Raw genomic sequence first — 20,721 nt, forward strand, 5'->3', positions numbered from 1 at the left:
CAGCAAAGATAAAAGATGGAAGATTGCTTCTGCAAGCTACTCTTCCTCTATTAGCTGCTCTTGCTTATTACAAATACAGTTTCTTTCCAGGGAGCCCGCAAATCTCTGCCTGTCATTGATATTTTGGAGTAGAGCATTTCCAAACAGCAGTTCACACATTCAGGGATTTATTCTGTTGTTATTCAGTTTGTTGCACAGGTAAACCCCACCGCCTCTCGCTGTTGAAGGCTGTGATCTTGTATCACGTAGCACGTTAGCAGACAGCTACTGCTGCCCTATGGAGACTCTTCAAAGGGATGGAAGGAAAGGCTGGAGCTTAGAAAAATCCTCTCTTAATGACAGCTATAGTCTATGTTGCTACTGAAGCCCTCCAGACAGCCAGGTATGCTCACCTTTCCCCTTTGGAAACCCCAATAGGATCTCGTAGATGATACTGCTTCTTCATGGTAGGTCATCCTTGAAGGTAACAACCATATTTTTACATTCCAGCAGCTTGTGCATGCCATAGTTTATACCATAAGGCTTAAATCTACTATAAGGTTGCAAGCTATTATGTGCTGCTGCGCAGTATAGGCATAATGTTGCACTGTATGTTTCCACAGTTTCAACCACCAAAAGAAGATGTCCTGCACTCACTCTGCTGCTCATCACTCTTTCCCATGCCTAATATCTGCTCTCTTGTACAACTCAGTTTTGCAAGGCTGGGCAATGCAAAGTGTAAATATTTCTGTCTAAAGCTAATCATTTTTATTAGTATTTTATCTTACTGCAAGCTTTTATCTGGGCCAGTCTTGCAGTTGTTCCTGAGTGCATCCATGCAAACATTCCTGCTGGTCTAAGGGCAGGAAAGGCATGGGATTGAATAAACAGTGCCAGTGGTGGGGGCAGCTTTGAGGACAATATCGGCCTATGCTGGACTCAAGTGCTTGTGTGACTGCTGTCTAAGGACAACAGAGTATTCTGGGGCCTTAGTGGATATCTGCTTTGAGTTCTCTCCAGTTCTCCAAGACAAATCATATTTCAGGTTTGGCCTATAATGTCTCCAGGCAAAGATCTGGACCATGGTATATAAAGAAGTAATAAAAATGAAAAGTTAGAAGACACATTTGTGCTGCAAGGCAGCTGTCCAAAAGCAAACATTAAAATGAGGAGAGAGTGCATGTTCTGAGGGGCTTCCTTTGAGGGTGGTACTTGAATACCACTTACATGTATGCCTTGTGCTGTTTAAAGCTTTCGCAGCTCTTACAGCTGCATCTTCAGGTTTCAGAATGGGACTTTGCTTAGCTTTTCTTGTCCTTTAACATATTCAGCAGTCTATCTTTTTCTCTATGGCTCTTGTCCCAGGAAAGATCGGGTGGGAAGGGGAAGCCATTGCCACTCAGTCCGCTCTTAAGAAGCTCAAGTTACTGTGAAGAGTGTGCATACTTTGTGCACAGTATTTAGAAATATAACAGTTTCACCTGCAATGGTGAAAGGACACTTGGGCTGGAGGTTTAGTTAGATCTGTGTGAATTAGGATTAGCAGATGTCCTCAGAGGCTGTCTGTGTTGCTTATTTAGTAGGCAGACAATTTACATAACTTGAGCACCATAGACACCAGGGCAAACTGGGCCACCATCTGCAGCAGTGTAATTTTTCCTCGCACCGAGGCTCTGGGAACCAACTGTGTGTAAACACCGTGATCCACTTATAAAACCTTGCTGCTCTAAAACTGGGCACTGGTAATCTTGCCAGGGTGCTATATTTACTGAGTCAATGTCTGTAGTGATCTGTAGGAGGTTTAATGTAGCTCTTGAAAGCAGAGTTGATGTCCGAATGGTTGCTGGGAAGCAATTACAGCAAAGGAGAATAAACTTTTGGATGAATACATACTGAAAACGGGATTTGGGAATGTTTGACACTATGGGTGCGGCTGGATCAGCAGATGATATTAATGCCATGGAAATTCATCACTGGTACACAAAATTTATGAAGGAGTGCCCATCTGGACAGCTTTGTCTGCATGAATTTAAACATGTCCTGGATCTGCATGGACTTACTCCAGAAGCTAATGGTTATGTTGAACAAGTATTTCACACGTTTGACATGAATAAGGTAAGAATTCATTCTTCACGGCATGGCTTTCTTATGGTTGTACTGTTTGATCCATTGGATATAACATCTCAAAGCTGTGATAATACTGAGGTGATGGAGACAATTCAGAGGGGATGCTGCTAGGAAAAAAAAAAATTAAGTGAATGGCCAAAAAACAGTGTGAATTTGTTCATTTTCTTTCAGTAAATTTTGCCCTTCTGAACATTATATACTGTCATTCTAATACATGTTGAATAGTTTCTCATCTTCAAAGCCTGAATTTTTAATATTTTCTGTGTGTGCTTGTAATTGGAAGCTTTATTTACATAACCCTGATTGCATTTATTTATTTATTTATTTTTAAGCAGTAAGTGCTTTCCTGGCTCCACAGGTATTAAAATGTAAGAAACATGCAACACAGAAACAATATGGTGCCTTCTCTCACAAAATGAAGTATTTCTGGGTTTGTTCTGAACACCTTGTATGACTCCAATCTGGTATCAGTCAATCTCTGTTTTCCAAAGATAAAAAACAAGTCTTGTTTTCATCTCTCATCCCAGTTTTACAATCCAGGTGAACCAGAAGTGTCCAATGTCTGTCACTGACATCACCGTGTCTCGTTCTCCCAGCTCAGTGTTGAAGTTTCTTTCAGTCACTAAACCTGTCCAGAGGCCATGCCTCAATATTTCCCCTGTGGGCCAAAGCCTCACTTGCTAGCAAATATTACAAAAGAAATTGAGAGTCATATGCAATTTTAACAGCAGTGTTTGCCCTTGACGAAATTAAGGTTTAGACTGAATTGGTAATTCAACACCAACATTCAGTCAGCCTTCAACTGAAGGAACATGTGGGCCCATTCTGGTATAAAAATCTATTAAAAAAGAAAGCATTAGTGTTCTCTACCCGTGCCATTGACCTCAATGAATTCAGAGAGTAATGAAAAATGTGTTATTAAATTACATGCATGGCTTTAGCAGGAGGTTAAAACTGATGATTCAAACTGTAGCCAGAACTACTGCAGAGAGTTTCAATCTCTAGGAATGACCTTTCTATCCTTTATTATGAAAATTAATTATATTTGTTTCACTGCTTTTCGTTTTTAATTTGCTGAAAGCAAATGTTACCATGTGTACATCCTTTGTACATCCAACATTTAATTCCCTGCAGGATGCCCAGTAGCCTGAGAATTCCCAGAGCCAGTACTTTTGTTATATTAAGTATTCTTGTTATGCTAATTTTCCCCTAATATATAGCACTTTTTTCATATTACATGATTCTCTTTTTAAAACAATTTTCAAGTGCTGCTCATGTAAAATCCTATTCCACATGGGGTGTTTTCTTTTCAGACAGTTATTAGATGATTAAGTATGCTGGAATGTGATTAAGTAGAATCATGTAACTCGGTAAGTGTGCTAATTACTGCTGGCTAAGCTGGTCAGCAAATCTCAAGTCCATTAAAATGAAATCTGACTGGGTCAAAGTTGTCACTCTATAGTGTTCTGTAAAACTTTATAGTGTGTTACGGTGCTCTGTTTAATTAACAAATAAGGCTGATGCATTGTGCTCCCCAGTAAAACTTTATCAGTGTTTGTGTCCTTAAGTGTTGTACAGGGACACTGACCTCCCCGAGAGCTCTTTCAGTTTAGCTCTACTGTGTGTGCCAAAGGGCCCTTGACATCTTAATGCTCCTGAAAATCAATTTCCCAAATTTATTTTAGACTATTATTTTCAAGGCAACTACTGACCTGAGGGTATTTCAGAAAAATGAGCCCTCGGTTTGTCTTAGCTTCTTTTCAGAAAATTGGAAAGGAACTGAACATTTCTTGAAAGTCAGACCTCTGCCCGGGTGCCTCTGTGCACAACCAGGCACAGGCAAACTCGGTATTTGCCATGGCATAACTGCGGAGGGAGAAGGAAGCAGCAGGACCTTCGAAGTAGCTTTGAGCCAACAGAAATGCCCAGGAGAACTTGTTGCTCCTCTTAATGTTGGTCTCTGAATTTTCAGAATGTCTTTTCTGCTTGATAAATAGAGCATCAAGTACAGGGAAGCTAGAGCTCAATCACAGACTTGGCAGGGTACAGTTAGTCTTTCCCATCTTACCCTGCTCACCTTTCTTTACCATTTGTAGTATTGTACTAGTACTAACGTAATTAAATCTGTAAGAGTTTTCTTCATTCTTTCAATTATTTTTTTAATACTGAGAATATGTGTACAGGTGTTGATGTCTGCTTTTTTTTTATAAGTTTTGAGCATTATGATACAACAGGTTAAAGTTGTGAAGAGTTCTTATCCATTTCTAGATTAATTAGAGTACCATTCTGTAAGAAAAATAATTATTTTACCAGGGCCAGTTTGTGTGAAGACAAACTCTGTGTAAACCTGGGGCTGGAAATCAACCCCAAACTAAAAGTGAAGTAACCTTCTTTATTACTGTCTCTGCTTTTCTTATAAGTTACTAATCATAGGTTCTACCTCCCAGGGTTTTAGCATCCAGTGAGCGGCTTACTCAGGTTATCAGATAAGAGGTATGTCTTAAACTTAACAAGCTATACACAGATCAGATACACAGGTCAGATCACAGGCTGTTATGTGCTCCCATGTATCAGTCTCTGATCCCCCTCCCTTGCCACCCCATAACTTTTTAATAAGTTGGCCCATTCAACCGAATTTGAAGGCAAAGGAATTTCAGATAATTAGTTCCTAAAGTTTTCATGAAAATAAGCAGCTGGATAGTGGGGATACACCCAAGACAACTACTCTGCTGCAGCAGAATTCAGCTTTTATTCATTGTTTAAGGCAGCAGCTGGCTGGCGAATAATCAGGCATTTGTTTCCTTTTTGCCTGGTGAGGATACAGGGTGGAGCTGAGGTACCAGAGCGAAGAAATTTAGGAGACAAAAGACAAAGAGGGTACAAATGGCTCAAATCTAGTCTGCTCTTGTTTTGCTGTTCCCAGAAGAGCTTATTTAATAATGCTCCATGTTAGACAGAAAGAAAAAAAAAAAAAAAAAAAAAAAGATGTTTCAATGTTTTATCTGCTTGGAAGTCTTCCCTCATTTTAAAGAAATTAAACAACAATTTGGCCTTTAGGGCTTCATAAAATCGACTATAAAACTGCTATGCCAGGCTTATAACTTCATTATTTAATAATGAGTTTCTAGCTAAAGATCTGATGCTTCTTTCCTGTTCTGCAAGATGTTTTAACATTCCTCCATTAAGCTAGTGTAATCTAAGGCACAGATTTTACTGTATATTTTCTTAATTGAGCTGCTGCAGCAGAAAGTCCAGAAAAAACATTTATAGGGCAGGACTGGAATGGTATATTTATAATAGCCATAAATAGTTGTATAGTCAGTATCCTTTTGCAGAGAGTGATCATATGAAAAATGTTGCAGATAAAATGCTGTCAGATTTTCCCCCTTCTCCAATCTGTTTGTATAATTTAGAGGCTGGAAAAGATGTAACACTTAGAGAAATGAATTTATTGAACTAGAATATTTTACCTAAATGTTTTACTTTTTGCTTCTTTTTTTAAAAAAAAAAAAAACTCTAAAATATTTTTGATGAAATGACAATGATATAACTACGTGATTCAGATATAATGCACAGCACCTGGGTGAGCTGCAGCTCAGTTTTGTTTCTCTCTTGCCTTGTGAGAACCTCACTGTAAAGCCTGTGGCAAATGAGAGCCAGGATTTGTTAAACCACATGCCAGGGATTTTATAAGCTTTTGCTCTGGGATTCAACCTGAGACTGTTTCGTTTGACATGATATGTGTATTTTTCTGTTGTGAAGTGGGTTTTCTGTGAAACTGTTTGATGGGAGTGCAGTCAAGCTTAGGAAGCTGATTTAAGTGAGGGGAAAAAAGTGATCTATTGGCATTCTAGACACCTGAAACTGAACTGTATTGGATTTTTATGGTTTGGTATCGGCTTTCTCAGTAATCTTATCCTCACATTTGTACTTGATGATTCTGACTATGCTGAGACTTTTCTAACGCAAAGTTAGTCGCAGTCAGAGCAGACAGCTCTAAGTGCCAAAGGTGGATATAGCATATCTGAAGCCTTAGGTTGGGCAAGTGCATGGTTGACATACAATCTGCAGGCAGCTGAAGCAAAAAAAATAGTTCATTTGTCTTAGTATAGGGCAAACTTTGTCAGATATGTTCCCAGGCAATGTTACCTTAAAGAAACTTTGGAATTTTGTCCTGAAATATTGGCAAATCAATGCAATTTCTTAAAATTCAGTGCTACTAAACCTCTTTTTGTGACCAAACCCGAGAAAGGTTTTGGCCCTGACATTCATGGAATCACAGAGTGGAGGTCACCTAGTCCAACCTTTCGCTCAAAATAGGTCCAGTTAGACCAGTCTGCTCAGGGCCTTGTCTGGTTAAGTTTTGACCATCTCCCAGTGATGGGGGTTCCTCAACGTCTTTCAGCGCCTACTCCAGTACCAACCTTCCTCGTGGAGGGATTTTTTTTTTTTCCTTATATTGAGTTGGAATTTCCTGTGTTCCAGCTTGCCCTGGAAATGGTCTGACTCCCTTTTTCCTCCATCCATCCAGAGACAGCTCCTTGGCCTTCCCTCTTCCCAGGCGAAGGAGTCCGGCTCTTGCACCCTCTCCTCCCATGCCCTGGGCTCCAGCCCCTGAGCAGTGTGGTGGCCTGGCCTCTTGCATCGGGGCTCAGTCCAATACAGCAGGTCTGCCCTGGGCTGGGGAGCCCCAAACTGGACATGGTGCCACAGGGGCACTCTCACCAGTGCCAGATAGAGGGAAAAGGAGCAGATCTGTTGGCTGGCTAGCGGCACTAGTGGTAGCTGATTAGCACTGAAGAACCAGATTTTATCTAATGCATACAGATGCCTACACTGTAGGTATGTGATACATTTAAGCTTGTCTCCCAGGTAGAAGCCAGCAGAAAGAAATAGGTGCTTCCATGTTGTAATTCAACTCATTGCAACACACCTTTCTGAATAGGCCAGATGAGTCACTGAACACCTGTATTTCTTTCTGTTAAAGGAGCTCTGCATGACTTAGAGATGCTGTAGTGATGTGAATCTTGATGGAGGAGAGCAGACAGTGGTATGCTTTTAAAACTTTTTTTTTTTTTAATTTAACATTGCTGACTGTAAGAGATCTACTGAGTGAAATTAAAAATCCATCTAGTCTCGTATCATGGCCAATAGCAGAGTCCATATGAAAAAAGAAGGACAGGGCAATTACACACTAATGCTTGCCCAGAATATTCTCCCAATTTCCATGAATTTGTGGCTTACATTTCCAGAGCTAATGGTAGTGGTTTTTTTGAATAACTTCCACTGAATTTTTGTTCTGTGGATTTGTCCAATCTGTTTGAACACATGCAAGTTATTTAGAATCCATAGCACTGTGGGGCAAGAAGCTGTGTTGTGGGAACACCATGAGATTGCATGGAATAATGTTAGAAAAAGGATCTGCTCATGTGTTAAAATGTCTCTCACACTTTAAAATTTGAGTGCCAGTACACTGCGCACGGTTCAGATGCAATTCTATTTTGAGAGTTTTTTTCTAAAGAGATTTTTCATGATGCCTTTAAGCCAAATAACTATGTCTGATGGCTTTGTAACTGGTAAACGATGTTAGTATGTTTTGCTATTAGTACGTTTTGCAGCTACGAATTATAAAAAAATAACCTTAGCTTTTCACCAAGTAGCTTCCAGATTTATGAAGGCAGTCTAAATTCAGTGGTTTGCCTATTCTTAAAAGTTTTCTTTATGAGCAAACTTGCTTCTAAAACCTGACCTGTGTGTAGTACAATCACAGCACATTTGTCTTCCTGTCTTGCCATAGAAGTCCAACTCGAGCGTCTTTCTGTGCTCAATGGAGCCAGAGGATCTAATTTCAAGACGACTCAGCTCTTCACAGGATTAGATGGACCACATTAGCTTTCTCTTCCCTTATGCTTTTGTGCAATAACCTATGAATACAAACTTTGATCAGTGGAAATTACATATCTCTTAGTAGAATAAAGAAATATAATTTTTAATCTGTTCATGAAAGAAACGTTGCATCAGTCAAGGCTCTTACGCACTGCGAAGTGTCATAAGACTTAGGGATGCAAGAAGTCGTTATTGTTCATGCTGTATTGTCCCCTATAGCACAATTTTACTTCTAGGTTTGTCAGAGGCTGAGAATTGCAGGGTTAGGTTCGTTTTATGTAAAGTCTTTATGTTATTTTTCCTCTGTTGGAAGATGAATATTTTTCAGCTGCTGTGATGGTGCCTAATCTTTGACATTGCTGTACAAGGAAAGAACTTGGGATGTAACCTCTCGTAACATACCTCTGGTATTGGGGATAGGAGATTGCAAGCAACTAACAGACAGAAGTCACTGAATGAGCCATTATAAGCCCAAGTACACATCCCTGAGATTTTGTACAGCCCTCACTGAGACTGTGTGAACAGAATGTGCATAAAGTGGATTATGCATATGAAGTTATATAATTACATTTTTTCGGTGCCCCCCCACCCATGCTTTTGCTATTGCAGGATCAAAGAAGAACGAAAATATTCCTGGTTCTTTTTGCCTTAAAACCATATGGAAAGCAGTTACCTCAGACGTGGTTTTAGATAGCATAGATAAGTCAAATACAAAGCATGCATTTTTAATGGCATAAAGAGTTATGAATGCCTTCAGCAGAAAAGCCTCCTTCCTAAATTTCCTTAGCTCTGTTTCATACATTTTCTAAACATTTTTCAGGTTCTTGTGTGTGAATTTCACCACTTCCTGACTTTAATCTGACAGTTTCTGTGACAGGTTATGAGAACATTTGTTTTCAAAACTAATGTTATGCCCATACAGCCCATTTGACTACTGTTTGTGGTGGTTATGCAGTTCCTAGGCCGTGGCTAAGCTGGAGGTAAGCCTGGGAAAAGAGCAGTGTGTGGGCCAGCCAATAGTGCAGGTTGGGCAGCCGGTGTCATAGGTGCTTGGGAATAGGTTGGAGATTTTGCTGCTATAGGAAACTGCCAAAAAAGCTTTGGGACTATTTTTGTTTTAAAATGTACACATTAGCATGAACAGTAGAAGACTTTGTAGTGGTATCTAATAAAGGGAGGTAGGGGGAAAATAGATAACCAGGATTTATTTTTCCTCATTGATTCTAGCATCTGTGCAATATTACTTAAATTCAAAAATGGGATTTGTTGGCCTCTCTTCAATGTTGTTTGGGTTGTTGAAGAGAATAACTCTTCAAAAATCTACTAAGACCAAGTTAGATTTCTTGGAGTTTCTTGAAGGAGTGGTCTATAATCTTAAAATACTTAGTTTCCTCCCTTTCACTACTGGAATGTTATGCGAATCTTTTCTGCCTCTACTTCTTTTCCATGCTCTTGAAAGCAAAATCTCTTCAGAGCTATATGCTTTGGGCAGCTGCAAAGATTCCAAATGTTCTTTTTTTTCTTCTTTTTATTACCATTATTTTTACTCTTACTTGAAAAGTTTGTGTAACAATAATACACCTGTCTGCCCTCTAAAAGAAAGCAACCTTTGAAGCAGAGTTGGGGGAAGAAGGTAGACTTGAGGTAGTGTGCAGATCAGAAATCTGTAGAAAAACAGTGCTTCTTTCCCTTTATCTTTTACTTAACAAGAACTAGCAATAAGTGCAATGAAAAAAAGTAGAGTCCAAAAGTAGGCATAGACAGGTACTGGCCTCCAAAAGGGAGAAGAAATATTACCTCCAAAAAAAAATAAAAATAAAGTGCCATCCTGCAGAGAGAGCCAACTCTACATTTCCCACAGACAGAGAAAAGCACTGAACCAAGAACCATTCAACAGAAATGTGTTATTTAACAATTGCAACAAATAATTGTAATTCTGACTGCAGCCACTAGGAGATGCAAGTTGCTCAGCGTCTGTTCGCGTTGGGAAAGGCGGAACATCGATGCAAGGCAACTTAGCCAGGGATAGTCTCTCCTTTTAATTAAATGATTACTTACGTGTTTTGCATTGGCTCTGTTTTCCCCTCTTCCAAAATGCTTAAGTCTGTGGGGTTGCTTGCTGGGGAGAAATAGGGGGAGAAATAGGGTATTTTAATATTCCAAGTTCTTCCGAATAGCTGTGCTGTGTAGATAGATAAAGACAAAAAAAAAAGCTAAGATTTAGAGTTGTTTAGGAATCTATAATGCTGTTAACTGGAAAAAAAACAATTTGTCTAAGCTGAAATCCTTTATGAAAACAGCCAGCAGCATCAAAATCTTGTTGTGGTGGAGGTTGTATCAAATATATGACCCATAATACATTGATTTTTGGCACTCTAGAAATAAGAATTTAAATTGAAAATGGCACTTTATAAAAATAAATTTAAACTAATGATAACTACAGAGGGATGAAAATCAAGTGTTTAATATTTGTTTCACAACTGAGTATTTGTTTGTTTTGATTTTTTTCCTCCCCAGATCATCATGCAAGAGGGGTTGCTTTTTATTTTTTCTAAGCAGAATGAGGGCACCTTATGGGGCTTCTCAGATTTTCACAGGATGACAAAACCATTTATTTTTGTTTCTAACTGGACGACTTGAAAGTAACATCTTAGCAGCCTTTAGACCACCTTTCTGTCCTTAATCAAAGGTTGTTTGTCCGCTTGCTGTTTTCTGATGCCCACAAGGCAATCCAGAGGAAAAAAAAAAAAAAAAAAAGAGTATTCCTGACCTATAGGCATAAGTATCTTTGGAGGATATAACTAGAATGACTAGAAACCTTGATGCAAACAACAGTTTCTGGAGAATTCTTAGTTCTATGTACTCAACTACAAATGGAAAGCAGAAAGTCAGGATCTAAGAGCACTTCCTATAATCATTAAAATGAGAGAGGAAAAAAAAAACAACTATAAAAGTGTTTTGTGGGGAGCATAAAACTTGTTATTTCATTATGCTCAGTCTCCTGGGTATTTATAGATACTGGTGTGCTGTACTATCTGTGGCTAACAAGATCAAGAGAGTCATATCAGAAAGTGGTTAGTTTAATGACAAAAAAGCCTAGGATAATCTACTCACAACTAAGATAAGCATAATTTCCTATCCCATTATCAGGACATGTATCACTGTATTTAAAATCTCTGAGTCACAAATGATGGAATGATACCACAAAAAGGAGTCAGACATAACAGGCTTCTATAGATATCTTTTCATATGGTCACTGCCTTCTTTCTGTGTTTAAAAACTTTCCACAGACCCAAGGAGTTGATGATTGCTGGTAGAAATATATAGAAGGTGTATAAGGAATTGGATTGTCAGCTACTAAAATTGTTGTCAGTACTTGACCAGTGTTTTCAGTGAGAGAATAATCAAGCGATTGCACACACATTTCTGCCTGCTTTTCTGTGTACTCCATGGTTAAAATGCCACAGAAGTTATGAACTCTCTTCTTCCTCATGCTTGTGTTGGAAGGAAATTGGTGGATCCTCTCTTCTGGGGCAGAAAGGTTGGAGATCGTGTCCTACAAGAAACTTGCCCCATCAGGGTTTATTCTGGTTTGCTTCTGGTTTATAGAGGAGAAGGAATCAAACCTGAAAAGCAAGCTGCTATTCTGATGAAGGTATGGGAGAAGAAAAGGCTGCCTTAGTCCTCCACCTTGTAGCTTATATATAGGAGGAGGAAAGTACGATTTAGAAATTAAACATATTCAAATTAGTAGAAAAGGGGATAGTAGCCTAAAGGGAAAAGATGGTGTTAATGATTTCTGAAAAGTGACAAAACTTTTAGAGGAAAATTATCTTCAGATGCTTTAGATAAGCTTTTTCTTTGAATGCACTTAAAACTCAGCATTCATCACTTCAAGGTCCAGCAGTTGTCTCTTTTTGTCTTACACTTCAAGTAGGTGGCATTCAGCTGAATCTATCCTGGTCAAAGATATGTGACCCCCTTGTTTTACAACACAGGGATTTAGTATCTGCCGTTTACAGTTTAGTTACTGCTGCTTTCATAATACCCCAGGGAATGAGAATATTCTCTCTTTCACTTACCTGCCATTTCTGATATTGAAACAGTCTCTGAGCACCCTGCTGTGGAGTTACATAAAAAGCAACCTCTATTTTCCAACTCTATCATAAGACTACTCTTTTTTTAACTTGTAAATAAATTCAGGTGATATTATCCCTTCCGAAATGAAATTTTATACTATTTTCAAAGCAAGATCAATGAATCTGATTTTTCTTCTTGTGTGTGTGTGTTTCCCTGCATATATATTTTTTGCATTACCCACAGTGTACATTTTCTGTGCACTATCTTCCCACAGTTCTGCAATAGTCTGTTCTTGAACCACCAATATTTTGTCTTATAGAGATGTCATCTTCAGTGCATCTACAGTTTAACCTTTGCCTGCTTGAAACTACTGCTTAATTCCCAGTAAATTATGCAGACTCCGGAAAGCTACTGCAGCTTCTTAGTGTAGCTAATGTAGAGCTCAGTAGCTTCTGTCATTTCATCTTCATCTTTTAGCATCAATTTGCTATGGATAGTTCCTTTGCACATGCTTTACCATGCTTCCTCTACAAAATCTGGTCTCTATACGCTTCACCTGAGTTTTCTTCAAAAACCTTTGCTATATGAATTTCTTCTATTCAGCTTCACAGTGTTATGAATTGTTCTCTATGAAAGTAGAAAGGTGCCATTGCCATTGTCTTAGGACCCTGTGATTTCTGTAGAATTACTACTCCCGCAGCTTGCTTTGTGTTATAAACAGCTGTCAAACTATGCAGCAGGTTATACATGTAATCTTTTTGTATTCCATATAATTCACCTACTTCTTTTTTTTGTTTTGTTTTTAGCATTTCTTAGGTTTTAGATTTTGGGTTTTTTTGTCAGGTGTGATAACAGCTCTTATATCCATTTCCAGTTTCTCACTAGGGGCAGGATATTATTAGAACAAACAATGAAGGCATGTTTTCCCTGTGCATTCTAGTTATTGTTAAATAAAACTAAAGAGATTCTGAGAACAGATATTAAATTAAAGTTGGAATGATCTTAAATTTACACATGCACACATGTGTATATACATATATGTGTATATATATTTTCTACCATACAGTGCAGTACTTGACAAAGTCTGACTGGTGAAATATAGGAACACAATTTCATTTCCAAGACCTCATTTTGAAGACCATGCAGCAGTCCCTCTAATGTGCCTCAGTTGCTAAGGGTACATTTTCCCAAGACTTTTTACTTGGAAGCTAGTGGGTGCTGCCCACTCCTTTCCCGTCAGCATCCTTGCCCATGCTTCCTTTTCCTGTGCCCCCCACGCTACCCCAGCTGATAGTCACCTGCAGAAGAGCAGTGGACTTGAGTGAAAGTGCTCCCCACTCAGCAGAGAAGAGCTCTTCACAGCATGGCGGCACACTGTGTCCCTCCCACTCCCTTTTCACCTCATCTCGGAGGCTCCCTCAGCTCCCATAAATAGTCCAAGCCATGCAAGGACTCTTCTGCCCTCGCAGAGAAGAGTTTCCCCTGTTCCCTCAGACACTGCAGAAACTCAATGCTGGGGATCAGGCAGCTGCTGTAGGGCTCAGAGGTGGTCCCTAGGTGAAAGAGAGCACCATAAAAGTCACCCAGTTTGCTCAGTGTGCTCTGCCTACTCAGCTAGGTTTGGCTGAACCCATGATAATGTTAATGTCTTTGTTCCATGTGATTCTCAAAAGCTCATGGGCACTCGAGGAGCTCTCAGACCTTCTCCCTCATGTACTTCATCAGGAAATATATGTTATGAAAACTTAATGGTGTCCTAGTGGAGAGAGCGTGTAGCACAACCCACTTCTGGTATGCGAAGTCCTCTGTGAAAATTGACCTGATCCTGTAATATATTGATTGTTCTCTGTCTTCAGTTGGGCCTCAGGGAGACTGCTGTTTTTCACGAGGCTCTCAGCACCTCCCAGGACTGTGCTCTTCAATTCCACCACGTGATTGCAAGTGAAAGGGATTAGTGGGTGGGACTTTCTTCTCCCTACATCTCTAACAGCATATGATTTTTACACTAGTATTTTTAGCTCCAGATTTGCCTTTGCTATAGTAATACTCCTGAGCCGTTCATCTCCCTGTATAACAACTAATCAGTGCAAAAGTGTTTCTGGCATCTTACCCCTTCCTTGACCTAATAAAGAAAGGAAAAAGTTCAGTTCCTGAAAGCCAAGGAACAAAAAGCAGAATGCAGCTTTGACCAACAGAAAAGAAACTTTAATTCAATCACTTAACAGATTAAGCTGATTCTTGTTAAAGAATTTGCTGTAAAAGATTCCTGTTCTGCTGAGGTTCTGGTACCAGGCTCATCACCAGTTCACAGCTGACAGGGGCAAAACAGTATGTAATTGCACACACATGTAAGAGCACAGCATATTCAAGGTAGGAGGAATATCAAGGAGTCCAAAATGCTCTGCATTAAGAAAGGCTTAACCACCTGCATAGGAGAGGATGTTACAACAGGCATGTCTGTTTACACTCTTGACCTTTCCCATCCTTATTTATAGCCTAGATTGTAACTATTATTTACAGTCAAACCAGGATTACACTTTTATGTGTTGCTAAGCGTTTGCAAATAGTTTAAAGTCAACTAGTTTGAGGGTCTATTTTTTTCTTTTTCTAAGATGCATGTTCCTAGTCAATGGGAGAAATTGTATTTTCATTAATTATAATTTCAGCATGGCTGTGTTTACTTGAACTTTAGCCACCTTACAAATCCCCAGTTGGTTTAAAACTAGGCATTAAAGGTAATCTCACATGCACACAGATAGTCACTAAACAAAAATAGAAGCTTACGCTGTAAGAGGTTTAACGTAGCCATTTAAGTGCAGTATTTGCATGAATCCTGGTCATGAGCAAGCCTCTGAACCTGAGAGATACAAACTCAGAAAGGAAAGGGGATATTTGCTGTGTAATAATATGGGTGCCACTGAATCATTACCAGGTGATGGCCCTGTCCCAGAGATGCACCATTACTACAGCAAATTCATGAGAGAGTGCCCATCTGGGCAGCTCAGTCTGCATGAATTCAAGAAACTTCTGGGTCTGCAAGGGCTGGATCCACAGGGAGATCTATACATTAAACGAGTGTTTGATATCTTTGATCTGAACCAGGTAAGCCTTCTTTTCTTTCTTTCTTTAATCTCATGCTATGGTTTTGTTGGCGAGCTGCAGCCTGCAGGCTCTTCTTCGCACCAATCTGCTTGCCAATCTGCTGCTGGGGAGATATTTGCAATTACAGTGCCCTGGAGGTAAATATGTGGGGCTGGGCTTTGAGGGATTTGAGTAGGACTCTTGCAAGTACTTTCATTTATAAAATAAATAATTGTGGAAATGAGATGTAGTTTGCTGTTTATTCTTCTATCCTTTTCTATCTCCATTCTGTGTGAGTGTATCAGAATATCAGTATGCTCAAGTGCAAATTAGTAAGTTTTCACAAGAGTGTTAGAGGGAAATATGGTCTCCCTTCAGCCAATAAGGAAGCACAGTGCAGAGAAATAGATTTGCCCAAAATACTTTACTGAACCTGTAGCACAGAGGAAGTGTGATTAGGATGCAGAGACAACATCCAGTGCCCAAATTACAAAACCAAAGAGACTACTTGAATGAAAAGGTAAAGCAGCTTCTCTGGGCTACATTTCTAATTTAGTCTTGCAGATCCTGCAGTAGCTATTTGTGATTGCAGTCAGATGTCCCTGCTCTAGCTGATTCCCAAGCAGATAAGATATTTTCCGTATTTGCATAGAGAAAGGTCGAAGTCATCTTCTACTTGTGTGTAACACTGGGTGACTTTTGACCACGGGGTTGTGGAGGGAGAGAGGAAAGATGTCTGCAGGTCTGACAGTCCTTAGATAAGTGAGGTGTCTTCTAGGTTTATTTTGAGGACTGCCTTAAAATTTTAGGCCCCAGAGACAGGGAAGATGGACCCTCCTCTCACTGCAACACCCTGGGGTTGGACTGACAGCTGCAGGACAGGCCGACTTTTCAGAAGGGATTGCCATCCCAATAAGCTCAGCCACTTCACCTGTGAGACCGAACTTCTATCTTTTACAGTACAGAGCACTCTTGCTGCCTTTTCCTGAACTTTTCCTGAACTGAAATTCAGCTTTCTTTGCCTTCGTCCCCATCTTCTTCAGATGAGCCAAGATCAAGGGTGAAGGATGGAAAAAATGGTGTAATGCTCAGGAATTCAGTATCACAGAAAAAAAAAATGCTTTTCTACTAATTTTATTGCTAAACATCACACTTTCCAGGAACGTACTTGTGGGCCAGCAGGGCTGAACAGCCAATATGAGAGAAAGCTTTTACCTCTACTGTCATCTTCCATGTTCCCAGTCAACAAAGTCTGGGAATCATAAGATGCTAGGCCAAAGAGGGATGGCCAGATGTATTACCGTAAGCTGAAGGGTTTGGTATGGCCATCTCTCCATCAGCATCAGCTGGCTATGTTCCACAACAGGACTTTGCCACCCTCCAAATAGGGACAGGGCCACTCACCTCCACCAATGTGTTCTGTAAACTATTAAGCACTTGGCCATTGAGCAGAGACTGTGATCCTTGAACAACTCCTGGAGGGCCTTAACACAGCCTCTCTTATATATAAGAAGACCTATATATCCTCTTTTCTGATGTTTCTTACTTGATTCCGCTGAAAGTTTCAGCAGAGAAGGGCAGTGTTGGGGCCCTCCAAGAGACATTCAAAGATCACGGTCTTTCCTCAGTGGCTCTTTGCCTGTAACCTGAAGCTGACCTGTGGTTACAGCAGGAAACACTGAACCTCCTGCAGTAGAATGGAATATTCAGTTTTGATCATAAGCAGAATTCAAGCAAAGTCAGGATCTGCAGATGATCTTCCAAGCAAAAAAAATAAAATAAAAATAGAGACACCTAAGTTCAGAAATATATGCTAATCACCAGTCTCTGAGCATTCGCAAAGGTATGGCAGATATTGAGAGGATCAACCATACTAAGGAAAGACAATAGACAAACGGAATCAAACCTGGCATGCTTGAGACCAGCATAGATTTTTACTCAAAATCAAAATGTAAAGGAATACTTTAACGGTGCAGGCTTTGCACCAGCTGAATTTGCACCAGCTTTTTATAGAGACGTATAGATATGTTGTGTTTGAGTTTCTCTTAAGTGTAATGATTTCATTTCTTCTACCAAACAGACTGGGTTATTTTGTTTCTTTTTCCAACACTGTTAACAGCACTCTTTTTAAAATTTTATTATACTGTTTTTCCTTTATTCCTCAAGGTAACAACTGCTTTTTTTTTTAAAGATATACTTTTAGAAAAAAAAGAAAGAAAAAAACCCACCAATCAAATACTTTTCAACGTGCTTCTAATCTATGGTTAAAGTGGGAATAAAGTGGTAACAGACTAGCTTCTCAGTGTAGGAAAAAATGAATGCTGTATGTTACCAATGAGGTAAATAAGGTGATCTGCTCTTTCCTTACATTCACTTCTTGTCCCGTACCCTTTTTTAGCTTTTTCTTCTTGGTGGGGATTTTGACTGAAATACCGGCTGTAGTCCTGAAAAGTGCTATTAATTAAGTACTTTTACTCAAATACATATGTGATGAATAGTCAGTGGATGGTTGACTGGGAGTATCACACTGTGTGATCTTAAATAGCAGCTATGACTGTACAAATAAAGGGTCATTTTTCTTTTGTGACATTATGCAGAGCATGCAGGCACTCTACATTGGTAAATAGATGATAACCTTTCAGCTGTAAGCCACAAATGTTAATGGAAGTACACAATTGCCTGTATACCCCATGTGAATTTGGGAATAACTTGGTCATCTAGACTTTTGCTTGCATTTGGCTTCCCCCAATATTATAGAGATTTCTCAGATTTGTAGGCCAAAGTCTGATTTCCTTTCCTTTTGTGCTCTTTGCTGGTTGTTGCTTTCTTGTAGGGGTCATTATCATGGAGAGCAGTGGAGTATATAAAACTTTTCAGTAGAAATATTTCCCTTTTTCATAATAGTACCTTTGAATGGAAATGCTGTTTGGCTAGATGGCTGGCAAACTTCAACCTTCTTCCATCTTTCCCCTAACTGACTGTTTTATAGATATATAATATGATTTTTTCCTTTTGGTGGATAGAAAGTATGAGGGTTTAAGTGTGTGGTTTTTTTCCTGTTTATTAATTAATTCCTGTTTTTCTTTATAACTTGTATTGCTGACACTTATATTTAAAAGTGAGGGGAATGGTTGGCAGTCAATCTAAATCTAAAGAAGCTAATTTGGGAAAACGTTATTTAACCAGGCCCTCTACTCTCAGCACAACATGTTTTGTTCTCGTGTAGGCTTCTGTTTTCTCATGAATAGGCATCTGCTCAGAAAGCTATGTTAAAATGTTAGGCCTCAGATTAATCTACAGCACTAATTATAGCAGCTTAATGCTTTTTGAGTTAGGCCAAGTCAGAGACAATGATGATAATCATTGAATCAGAGAACAATATGATAAGACACTCAAAGCAACAGAGGCTTTCCGCTCTATATTCTAAAACAGGTCAGTTTAAAAACCTATCACAGGTAAAGTGAAGAATCTTAACCTCACTGGAAGCCAATAGGACTTATGTAAAAACAAGGCACAGTAGCAGATTGTATTTCACTGCCTTGTTAACCTTGTTGCTTGCTGTTTAGGTCTGTTTCAGATATCTTTCCCCTACCTTTAAAAAGTACTAAATGGATTTCCATTGGAAAAAAAAAAAAGAAAAAGCTCAATCAGCTGGTAGCGGTGAAGAATTGTATTAGTGCAACAGTTTTTTCCCTATCTGTGATCGCCTGAAAGCCTCAGCAAAGCTTGTTTTGCTCAAGTCATCCATGCAAGTAGCAACAGGAATGCAACAGACAGCCAACTTTTAGAGTTTTTTGGATCTTTCCAGGTTGCAGATAGTAAAGGAGCTCAGCTTCCCACTCGTGGCAATGGCTCTGCTCGGTGGGCATATGACAAGGAGGGCAACATCCCCATAGCGCGATTCACATGGAGGCCAAACCAGAATAGCTCTGGGCATTGCTTTAACTCATCGTACTGTAAGGACAGTGCCACCGTGGCTATGTGGCTTAGGGACCTCAGTCACCTTGTGTGTTTGTGTTTGTGTTTGGAAAATCACTGCCCTGCATACGTACTCAAGCTCAGGGCACCTGCTTGAGGGACAAAAGCTATTTTCATTCAGTACCCTTTTGCTTGGGCGTTGGTGATACAGCCTCCAAATGTCCTAATTCTCTTTTAGGAAAGCTTTCTTCTTAGGACAGTGCTTCCTAAAAACTAGCCATTACTTGTGTGTACGTGTGTGGAGACTGAATGTTATTCCTTTGTGCAGACTGACTGTTATTTCAAAGGTAAATCAAAGGCAGGAAGTATGCAGGAGGTCTTTAGTTTTTCCAAGTTTCTTAAAAACAAAGATGCTAAGTCAAAGCTTTTCATCCCTTCCTTGATATCTGTGGAAAGCTTTGCTAATAATAAATAAATAAATAATTGTGCTATTGAGTTTTAAAGTTGCTCTTCATCATTATTAGCTCTGAAAAAGAAAAATGCTGAACATTCAGAACTGTAATTACAGAGTAAACTTTTCTTGAGTTATCACTAGGAGTGCAGGAGTTAGCATTTAAGCGACCATTTTATTCATGACTTGTTCATTAATACTAGCAAGCATTATTTATACAAGGGCAATGGCAATGTAATAAATGGCGGGTTTATCTTTTGTCACAGCTTTCCAAGGAAAGCTTTCAAAAATAATGTTCTCATTAAAATACATATGCAGTAGAGGTCATTTTTAACAGACTCCTTTTATTAGGTTGTTTTAGGGGAAAGTGATTGTAGTCTTCTCCACTCTCAAGCTATTAGCTATTAGCAGTAGGAAAGCTCCAACCAAACACAACGGTTCAGCAAATAAAGCACAGTGACCTCCTCCTGCTTTTTTATTCCTCTGCATCTCAGTCCATGCGTTACTGTCATGCACTCCTTGTTCAGGCAGCCTGCGGATGTATTTCAGAGATGAGAAAGCTATGTTTATCTAATATGTGATGATGTATACCTGCTTTTCTGTCTGAATATGTAATATGTAATTTTGGCGGATTTTTTATATCATTCAAGACTGAGGTTTCACCAGTGCTAAAGGAAAGAACATTTCTAGAAAAAGAATGCCTGGTACACCAATAATACACTGGTCGCTGTCCTTAAATGGAACTAAGGAAAATGACACAGTTAAGTAGAAAACATACACTAAAATCTTCTTAAAGTTTGCACTTTTTTTGGCTTTCAATTGATGAGATTATCTAAAGTTATCTGAAAGGCTTGGGTCACTTAATCAATGTATTATTGTCCACCTCCAGTAGCGTGCAGTTAGATTTGCCACTGCTAAATGTAATAATTGCATAATGCAAGGATTCATTGCTGGGGTTCTTGTGACCTATGAAGAAGAATTCACATGTTATTTAATATGTGAAACAGTGTACTGGCAATGGGGTGCGGCCATTGTAGTTTGCTTATTGCTTATTTTGGCATCAGTTGAAACTAGCCACAGGAATAAGTGTCTGTCACTTTGTAAGAAAATTGGATTTGAAAAGGTAGGATAAACTGTGAAAAGTAAAGAAGATTAATAGGATTTTGGTATGTAGCACTGGAGGAAAATTATGCAAGTCC

General features: G+C 39.3%; 1 protein-coding gene across 1 annotated transcript in view; it reads left to right on the forward strand.

Annotated features, from left to right (window-relative positions):
• The first annotated feature begins 1,838 nt into the window (after window positions 1–1,838).
• The window catches only part of GUCA1C (guanylate cyclase activator 1C), a 34,642-nt gene continuing 15,759 nt past the window's right edge, over window positions 1,839–20,721 (forward strand). The window contains exon 1 of the mRNA XM_010223908.2: window positions 1,839–2,094. Within this exon, the coding sequence (XP_010222210.2) occupies window positions 1,891–2,094 (204 nt within the window). The 5' untranslated portion in view covers window positions 1,839–1,890. The remainder of the gene's footprint in view (window positions 2,095–20,721) is intronic.

Source organism: Tinamus guttatus, unplaced genomic scaffold, assembly GCF_059628265.1.
Source record: "Tinamus guttatus ecotype Peru unplaced genomic scaffold, ASM5962826v1 Tinamus_guttatus_pri_ptg000035l, whole genome shotgun sequence".
NCBI classification, from domain to species: domain Eukaryota; kingdom Metazoa; phylum Chordata; class Aves; order Tinamiformes; family Tinamidae; genus Tinamus; species Tinamus guttatus.